The following is a 10111-nucleotide window of genomic DNA, read 5'->3' as shown; positions in this document are numbered from 1 at the left end:
AAGATAGTCAATAAATGTTTTGATATACCTTTCATTTTGATTTTTTTAACATACATGTAGTTTTCCGTGACACAACCTCGGGTTCGTCACTTTTGAACACCAACGAATAAAATGATATTAAGCACCGCCCATTCTGTGACGTAAGCGGTCCAACATCTCATCGACCGATCCAACATCTCACTCAGCGGTCCAACATCGATTTTTTATGCCTGCTCAGCAAAATATGACTTTTTTCGTATAGATATGTGTAGGAACAATTAAATTTTTAAAGGTATAACAATCATTTTTTATGCGCCCCGATCGACAGATCGGGGACTTATATTTTTTTTTCCTGTCTGTCTGTTTGTCTGTTTATCTGTCTGTTGTCAACTTTAACCTTCGCCATAACTTTTGAATTGTGACCTTGACCTTTTTGCTAAAAATAGCTTTTTCGAACATTTCCACCGGGCGCATAGTGTTTCATAAACACATTTTTTTAAAACTTATTTTCGAACCGTAAAAAAGATACAATGATTACAATTACTGTCTCACAACATTTTACAGTGGCGGATCCAGGAATTTCGTAAGGGGGGAGGGCCCAGTAGACGGCAGAGGGTCAGGTGGCTGTACTGAAGCCCACAGTGGGTCTAAGGCAAGGTCCTTTTTGGGGGTTCGGGGGCCTGGAAGCTGAAAAGTTCTTACAAATAAGAGATGTTAATAAAAATAATAATTTTGATAATTATTTGCGAGATTTTTCTGGCCAAGCCCAGATCTATTTGTTTATTTGGGCCCCCCAAAACACGTTGCCATCCTTATGTTTTTTTAGTTAAGGGTGGGAAGTATTTTTTTCCGGAATTTTTTTTTTTTGATTGGCGATAAAAACTTCAGACTCCTGTGCTGATATAATAACGTTCAATAGAATAACAAACCTGTAAGATAGTCTTGTCGATCTATATATCTGAATACACACAGCTTGTTGCTTTTGACGGATCCCACCCAAAGAAGGTGATTGATATCATCATAACTCAGGCTACATGGTTTTCCTATCCCTTGTTTTTCTGTCAGAAGAATAGACAAAAAATGGCCGTCCTTGTCAATAACCTGTACTGTATTTGTATCGAAATCACAGACCACAATGTTTGACAGCGCATCTGTACAGATTCCACGAGGATTTATAAGTACACTTGAGCGAAAGTAGTTATAGTTGGGTGGTAACGAGGGGGGAGGCGGAAATGGTGGTCCTGAGTACATGAAGCGGTATTTTCCTTCACGGTCCGTAACCACCAACACACCAAAACGTGTTCCAGTCAGATAAATAGAAACAACAACATCTCCATTACGGTTTTCAGTAATCATCAATGGAGGATCATCGTATAGTTCTGCCCCTGTGACATCATTAAACTGGAGGGTCTGAACCTCCTCTCCTCTGCTTTTGTACCTTTTCACCTTGTTCTCTGTAAAATATACTATTACTTCTGGATCATCGTAATGCTCTTTCCCCATTCCAACAAGAATATCTCCAGTAGAAGGAGAGCAATAGACACAATACACTTTCAAAAGTTTTTCGGTTTCAATTAATGTTGTCTTTGTTTTGTTGTCTGTAGATAGTTTTGATATGTTACTATCTCTGTCTATATAGACAAGTTCTCCAGCATTTGCCACTGTATGCACTCCAACAGAGGAAGAGTCGTGTTCACATATGTGAAGAATGTTACCTGATGTATCTATCAGGAAACTATTGTCATCATCGCTTACCCAAACCCGGTCTGGCGTCACATGGGATATGTGATTAATAGAACTAGTACCTAAAACTGTGACATCTTTTTGTAAAACAGCTTTAGGCAACAGTTTAAACAGCTGTTTATTGTGCACCACTCTAGGTCCAATCTCCGTAATTTGAACTTCTTTAAAAAAGTCGATCACATTCAGTTTGCTGAGTCCAGTAACCGCGGACAGCTGAATTGTGCTCCACATAGCCTCTGCTTTGGGTAATGGTTTTTCTTTAAAAAACATGAGAAACTGCACGGCTTTGTTTGCTAATCGTTTAGATCGGTGTTCATACTTCTCCATGCATATTATGTTTTTCTTTAGTTGTTGTAGTTTTGAGTTCATTGCAAGTTTTAATCTTTCAATTTCACCATTTATAACCAAGTCAATCAAAGCCTTAAGATCGAGGGCTTTACATTTCATTTTTGATTGAAGGTTAGAGATTTTTGAATCTTTATGACAAGTGTTCATTTTGAGATCATTATTTATCCCTGCCAGGATAGCACGATTACGAAAAAGTATCTCACTTCTAATATGAGTAATCCTTTTACTGTACATTTGTCTGCAAGTTTTATACGCTGATTGAAGATCCAATTCCTCGAGTTCAAGGTGATTTTCATTACATTTGACACAGATTTGAGTTTTACATGCTTGAAACCACTTGTTTAAGCTCCTGTGTCTTACACAACAATCTGATATTAAAAAATCCCCATACTTTGAACGAAACATCATCACATCATGATTTTTGGAGTCAAGATATAATACATGTTTCTTTTTACAAGAAATACACAAATCTTGTTTGCATATTTTACAATAAAATTCTACATTTTTTTCTTTGCATTGAGAACATTGCCGTATTTTTACCACTGTCGTGAAAGTTGAATTCATGATGATAAAGCTAAGTTACTGTGCTTCTTCTCTTTAGGGTTTCTAATTTTTATGGAACTATCTATAATAAGAAAAAACATTTCTAGAGTTAAAAATTCTTACAAGGAATGATTAAGGTAATGAATCTGAAGATAACGAACAGTAATCAAACTCAAAAGTCCTTTGGAACAATGCATATTAGGAGCAGGACACACACAGACCAGTTGGAATGAGATACCTCGGAGAAAAAGGCATCCCCTGTCACCCGTTAACACCGACCATGAGCTCCTTGTAGTGATCGGAAAAATTCCGTTGATAATCAATACAATAGCCTAACAATTTGTATGAAAAGCACCAGGCAACATTAAAATTAACGACAGACTAAACATGTATGAACTAACAAGTTGTTGTATCGGACAATTTTTATTGTCCGCGTCGTTGGTCATTTTTAGTGCTTTATATAAATTTCCACCCGTGACCTTGTACATGTATCTACTTTGCAGATCCGACACTTAGGATATACAATGTATAGTGTTTTTAGGTTTTTAGTGCTTTATATATACTCTTAAAAAACGCATAGTCACTGTGGAATTTTACTATCACATTAAGCATAAAGATTATTTAGTAAAATGATGTATTGATAATAGAGAAATGTGGTTAACAATAGGTCTCCTATCTAAATGTTTTAATTACTCAAGAATTTTAAAATCATAGACAGTTCAAGGCCATTAATGATCAATATCTAGTATGCCCCCACAGACACAAATGATAGCATAAAACGGCATCTAATGGAAGCAGATGTGTGTAATAGATGCTGTATAGGTATACTCTCCTCCTCCAAATGTAGAGGTTTGGTCAGTTGTTGTAGAGTCTGGGGATGCAATTGTCTTTGGAAAAACCATGTCAATCCGTTTTGTCTAATGCTTGCTCAATTGGGTTTAAATCTGGCTTTTTAGATGACCATGGCAGAGGTTGTTGTTGGTTTGCAAGAATGTGATTGTCAAATGAGCCGTATGCTGCAATATTGGAAAGGCATTTGCAGGTAGAATATATCCTTGGAGTACTTTTTCTTTTAAGGAAGCTATAAACACTGCACACTAAAGAGCTCTATTTATTGGATAGTTTTATGCAGTTAGAGTGATCTCTCCTTAGATGTAAAATTGAAGAAATTGTTATTTACCGTTTATTACATAATATAGTAGATTAATATATCTTTAGCATTATATAAGACCAAGAGTAAGAAATTTAATTAATTATTTTCATTAATTTTTCCAACGTCAGTAAACAACAGTGATCTCTGCTCACAAATAGTCCATTGTCCTTGAACATTTTTCCTGCGCAAATAAGGCACGTACCCTATCTTCCAAATGAATGAAAAAGTCTCAATATGCATATCTTTATATGATATATTTTTCTCTGAGTCCAAAAAACAGTTTCTGTTGTTTAGAGCTTCCTTTAAATCCTTTGAATATGAACCAGACCAGTTTTACTTTTATGTAATACAGTTTTCCATATTACACTACAACCACCACATCTTTCAACTTCCTGGAGGAAGTTTTCTGTAAAACGTTCATTACGAAGCTTAAATATGTACTCTTAGACTTACAATAGGCTTTGCAATAAATAGGGCAATCAATTCTCAGTCAAGCTTGGAAATTCAGTAAGGCATGGTATTCTCGGCCCTTAGCGTAATTAGCGTCTGTAAAATGGCGAATAGATTCGCATTGGTTAAGAAATTAATACATCAGGAACATTAAAAGTTGTTGACAACAATGAGACGACTTAAGCTGAATCTCTTTGCCGGAAGAGGCAATGTTAATGGTTATTCAATACACTAGTTGACATTTGCCCCAATTTCTATCCCATGTATATTTCAACAGTGAATAAAAGCTGTGTAAATTTCAGATGCTAATTATGTAACGTCGAGAATGCCACGCCTTACTGAAAGTCCAATCTTACCTAAGAATTGTACTATTCTGGACGAGTAGCTTAACAAAAATGTATCGGTGTTGATGGAACCACGGTGTTGTGGGATCAGAACAGTGGCAATAATTCTAGCATTCCATGGTCAATTGCAAACAATTGCAAAATTGTTAGATGTTCTGTGCAGTTCAGGTTTTTTGCAAACATTGGATGTTCCTGGTTAATGATATATGATTTTATTGGTTAAATATGCTGATGTGCATAACATTAAAACCTCCTGCAGTTGTAAACTGTGGTACACCTGCTTCCAATCGCACATTTTCCCTTTTGCGATATGCAACATTAAGATACAGCATTTTTAAAATAGGTCAATTTTTAGATAAAACCAGAATCTACAATGAGATCGCCAGTTTTTGATATTCCTTTTGTTTACGAAAGAATTGCATCAAAAACTAACAAATGAAAATTAAGAAAAACTTTATTTTAGCATTTGGCAAAATCAGGACTTTTTATCTATGAGATTTGTGGAATAGCTTTACAGTTAACAATTGTGTTAAAAGATAATGCATCTTACTCAAATCAATCATATCGGATTATCCATCTAAAAACTTTTTTCAGGGAATTGTTCCTACTATGCGTTTCTGTTCTTGAAGAGTATATATTATACAACTATTGCTGTTTTTAAGGTCAATGCGGTGATTTAGAGACCTGAGGAGTACAACATTCACTGAGCTCGAAGGGCGAAGTGAATATTGTACTTCGAAGGTGGCTAAACCATTGTATTGACCTAAAACAAGACAGCAATAGCTGTTTTATTAGATAATTAAACGATAGAAAACTCCTACAAAGCTGTTTTTGCTTTAACTGAAAGTTTTTTAAATGAGAAATTTCTACAAGAACACATTGTAACAGGAAAAATGGAATAGGAATGATTCAAAATATTGTCCTGCAATAAATCCTTATATTGACCTGGAAGGTCACATGAATCATTATATTGACCTGCAATAATTCCTTGTATTGACCTAGAAGGTCATGTGCAGTTCAAAATAACGTATTATTTTTCTACAATTGTGGATCTTAGTCAATCACAGGAAGGGAAATTATTCAATCATGTAATAAAATATATGTATATATACATGTATATCTATCGTATCGACCCTCAAAACACATTGTAATATTGACATATCAATCGAGTTATTCTTGCACAACTTTTAAAGATCTTTCGATAACTTGTTACACATACCATATAATCCTTATTAAGCTCAGCATCTTTTAGGCAATATACTTTGTTTATTCTTGATGCCATCTTGCAAACCGCAGAGGTAGATCACAATTTGAATTCCAAATACGTTTTTGTATGAAGAGGTGAAAGAAACCTTAAAAGTCGCTATTATTTCCAAACAGCTAAAACGAAAATCTGGTTAACCCCTGACAAGAACTGGAAGGAACCAGATTGCAGATTGCAATGTGACAAATATAATTATTGCCATGCCTATTGAAGTGTAAACTACACATCACATTTTAAAAAAAGCACAAAAGAATATGGCCACAGACACTAACTTTATTCAGTACATGCATTTAAATTGTTTATCCAAGCTCTGAGAAGTACTGATTATCAATTTTCGATCAATAGCCATTTTGCATTTTTTAAATGGTTCTAGTCCGTAGTGGTTTCGAGATTATCTCTCTGGTGCACTCTTTAGTTACGGACGGGAGTTTTGTAGCCTTGTACATGAGGGTGGGTGTTGGGATGCACTCTTACCGAATTAAAGTAAAGGCGTAATTTAATGCCCCCGTAATCGAATATTTGAGGGTATAAAATTTTGCCCTGTCCGTCCGTCTGTTTGTCTGCAACAACTTTATTATTGCCCATAACCTTTGATTGGTTGGAACTATGGCTCTCATATTTCAAATGCTTATTTCTTGTGACATGACCTTTCTCCGGGTACCAACATATCTGACCTCTGATCTGCAGTCTTATCAAATTTTGCAAAAATTTACTTTAGCTTTGTCCATAACTTTTTGAACAGTTGGTGCTAGGGCTTAAATATTTAAATTTTGATTTTTTTATGACAAAGCATTTTCTTTGCTGTCTATAATTTAACCCTTTGACGTTGAATGTTGACACACATTTAAAAACTTAAACTTAGGCCACATCTTTTTAATGGTTATTGCTTGGGCTTTCATGTTTCACAGGTACATTTCCTTTCTTTAGGTTACATAATCTTTTATCTCTTGACCCTGGAGTTTGATTTGCATTTGAGAAACTTCAACCTTTTCTAAAAGCTCATAAGGAGGCATGAGTGTTTCACAAACACATTTTGTTTTTTCTAGCAAAAATGGGAACAAAAGTTAAAAGGATAAGGTTCTTGAAATACAAAACACATATTTGAATGCCAGATTCCATTTTGCTAAAAATCATTTGGACAATGCGGCGTGTCCAGAAATAAATACTATTATAAACACAAACAACAGATGAGATTCCTTTTTCAAGTATTTTTCACCCCAGCTGTTAACTGAAATGTTGTTGCAGTTGGCGAAGATATATCAAGCAGCAGCGAAACGCTAGAGAGTACAACCGAATTCGAAAGCCTTCGGGACTATCTGAGCAAGATGAAGACTTCTGACGAAGTCAGAATCCTGTAGTAAAAGTCGATCCCAAAATGGCCAAATGACGTATTTTACCACGGCTTTACCACAAGAACGGGAGGCATATCTCTACAATTCCTGGAATGAAGTCCCTAAATATGCTCTATACAACAGCAAAGAGGGACCCATTCATTATTGTTCAAGAAAACAGGCGCCGTTTGACATTCAAAGCAAATTTTGATGTAGATACTCTCTTTGTTGCAAAGGCTGTGCATGGAAATACGGTACACTTGATGGAAACAGACCCCCCGGAAGATGGTTATGATGGTGTGACCCACCGATATATTTGGAATCACGTGTGCAGCGCCTGGTGCAGATTGTGTCATAATTCTTTTTGCAGATCCTTTACGACGAGCTTATGCAGCTGTTCACTCAGGGTGGAAGGGGTCCGTAGCAAATATACCCTCAGAAACGGTGAAGACGATGAGAGGTAAGTTCGGAGGCCAAAACAAAGATATTTTTGTTGTCATGGGACCTTCCTTTTGCAAAAACTGCTTTGACTTTGGAAAGGACGGCATCAAACAATTCGAAGACATAAACCCTCGATGTGTCTTAAACAATAACTCAGAAAAAAAATCCTACCGTGGATCTAAAACTAGCAATCCGTACTTTGTTGGAATACGATGGAATTTTACCGGAGAATATTGATCGACACTTCGTCCAGTTTGTGTACCGTTGAACACCCAGAACTGTTGTACTCATACCGGAGGGACGGCCGACCGTTTGGAAACCAGATTGGATTTATTGGCCTGAAGTCATCATCGTAGAAATGTCAAGGTGCCCATGGGCATGCCCCTTTTAATTACAAATGAGGAGTGTATACGTATGATGTTGCATTGAGTATATATTTCAGATGGCAAAAGTATATCTTTGAAATTTAAATTAACCTGCATCATGTATATGAAAATGCACACACATTTTTTTTTTGCGGGGGGGGGGGGGGGGCTAGATAAATGTAACTTCGACTGTTAAGAATATGAAATGTATTAAATTAAAAAAGATGATTGTAATCCATACAACGTGATCTTGTCCTGTCTTTCTTTTTGGGGGTGGGGGGAGTGAACTTGGTAAAAGCGCAAATATAATGCTTATCGCTAAGGGGTAAATAACGGATAATTAATGGAGCTTTTGAGTGGTGACTTTCGAGTTCTTTGGTTCCAGGGCTGCTCATTTTAGCTCCAAGTTTGCTATACTTGTTCCAACTTACTGTACGCTACGCAGAAAAGTTGAAGACGATATATACCATGATCTCAAATACCACAAACAAATGTGAATGTCGTTAGACCAAGAATTTTTATACAATCTCAAAAAAGATTATTAGAACATTGTTACCTTCGAAATGCACGATAACAATGAAATGATATATATAACCTTTGTTTTTCAGGCACTTAATTATATCGATCGATCATTTCTTGCTTTGCAGTGCAATGCAGTTGTCATATTTTCGCTTTACTCGTAATTTTTCAAAATCTTTTGCTTAACGATTCAGCTATCTTAAAAAAAACACATGGTGTTGACTCGTTATTTAAGCTTAGTTTATTGGATTAAAGTTATATATTAATTTTTATTGAAAAGACACAAAACATGTATAACATCAACCAGCACAAACAGGACTGATTTACGTTCACTCAGTTCTTCAATAGTGCAACAGGATTTTAACCAAGTTGTAGCTCTGCAGACAAGCCCTCATCATTCTAGGCACTCTAAAATTAAATGAATGAAATGAATTCATAAAATAAGAAATAATACGAATTGATAAAATGCAATTGTTTCAAATTCTACGGTGAGCTGGATCTCATTCGATTAGAGAAAATATCTGTGGGGAAAAATGTCAAAAAAGCAGAACTCTTTAGTACTTCTCCGTGTTTCGTGAAAATTCTTCGGGACTGAAAACGTTAATATTACTAGCCATATATTCACTGTTCTTGTGGTGGTTCGCTAATTGGAGCGCTCTTCCTCCAGGAACTCCCTCCTCCTGTCTCTCTGCTGAATCACATACGTCATATAAATCACCAACAAGCTTGTGAAACAGTATACATTTACATGTGTTTTAGTCAAGCCGTTGTCTCATGGTAATGGAAAGACCCCGAAAACTGTTGCCCCAGTCCGAAGGCCAAAGGGATCAGTTTCCGTGCAAGTTCTTCCCCATTATCGAGGGACAACGGTTTGACTGTTTCTAGATATGACTTAGTACTTCAGAGATTCTACAGACAAACCTGTGAGATAGCCTTGTCGATCTATATATCTGAATACAAACAGCTTGTTGCAATTAGACGATCCCACTCAAAGAAGGTGATTGATATCATCATAGCTCAGGCTACATGGTTTTTCTATCCCTTGTTCTCCTGAAAGAAGAATAGACAGAAATTGACCGTCTTTGTCAATAATCTGCACTGTATTTGTTTCAAAAACACAGACTACAATGTTTGAGAGCGCATCTGTACAAATTCCACGTGGATTTATATCTACACTTGATCTAAAGTAGAAATAGTTTGGTGGTAATGATGGGGGAGACACAGAAGGTGGTCCTGAGTACATAAAGCGATATTTTCCAGCATGGTCCGTCACCACCAACACACCAAAAACTGTTCCAGTCACATAAACAGAGACAATAACATCTCCATTACGATTTTCAGTAATCCTGAAAGGAGGATCACCGTAGAGTTCTGCCCCTGTGACATCATTGAACTGGAGGGTTTGGACCTCTTCTACCCTGCTGTTGTACCTTTTCACCTTGTTTTCTGTACGGTATACGATTTCAAATGGATCATAATTCTTTTTCCCCATTCCAACAAGAAGATCTCCAGTGGAAGGGGAACAATAGACACAAAACACTTCCCATGGTTCTTCTGTTTCAATTAATGTCTTTGTTTTGTTGTCTGTTGATATTTTCGTTATGTTATTATTTCTGTCTATATAGACAAGT

General features: G+C 36.3%; 1 protein-coding gene and 1 pseudogene across 1 annotated transcript; one reads left to right on the top strand and one right to left on the bottom strand.

Annotated features, from left to right (window-relative positions):
• Window positions 1-537: 537 nt before the first annotated feature.
• LOC134279515 (uncharacterized) lies at window positions 538-2169 on the bottom strand. Its single transcript, XM_062761925.1, has 2 exons — window positions 909-2169; window positions 538-659 (listed from the first exon to the last, which is right to left on the bottom strand). Exons 1-2 carry the CDS (start codon window positions 2167-2169, stop codon window positions 538-540), a joined length of 1383 nt encoding a protein of 460 aa, XP_062617909.1.
• Window positions 2170-6875: 4706 nt separating this feature from the next.
• LOC134279514 (purine nucleoside phosphorylase LACC1-like) lies at window positions 6876-7908 on the top strand (annotated as a pseudogene).
• The last annotated feature ends 2203 nt before the right edge of the window (window positions 7909-10111 follow it).

This window comes from Saccostrea cucullata, unplaced genomic scaffold, assembly GCF_032062105.1.
Source record: "Saccostrea cucullata isolate Sc308-1 unplaced genomic scaffold, CSIRO_AGI_Scuc_v1 ctg9487, whole genome shotgun sequence".
Lineage (NCBI taxonomy): Eukaryota > Metazoa > Mollusca > Bivalvia > Ostreida > Ostreidae > Saccostrea > Saccostrea cuccullata.
This window is presented reverse-complemented; position numbering and strand designations above follow the sequence as displayed.

Bases quoted from the DNA above. Each gene is read 5' to 3' on its own strand.
- LOC134279515 (XM_062761925.1), bottom strand. From the start codon at position 2,169: ATGAAATGTAAAGCCCTCGATCTTAAGGCTTTGATTGACTTGGTTATA. The intron at 660-908 runs GTTTGTTATTCT...TTCAGCTTCCAG, and splicing joins TCGACAAGACTATCTTACAG to GCCCCCGAACCCCCAAAAAG.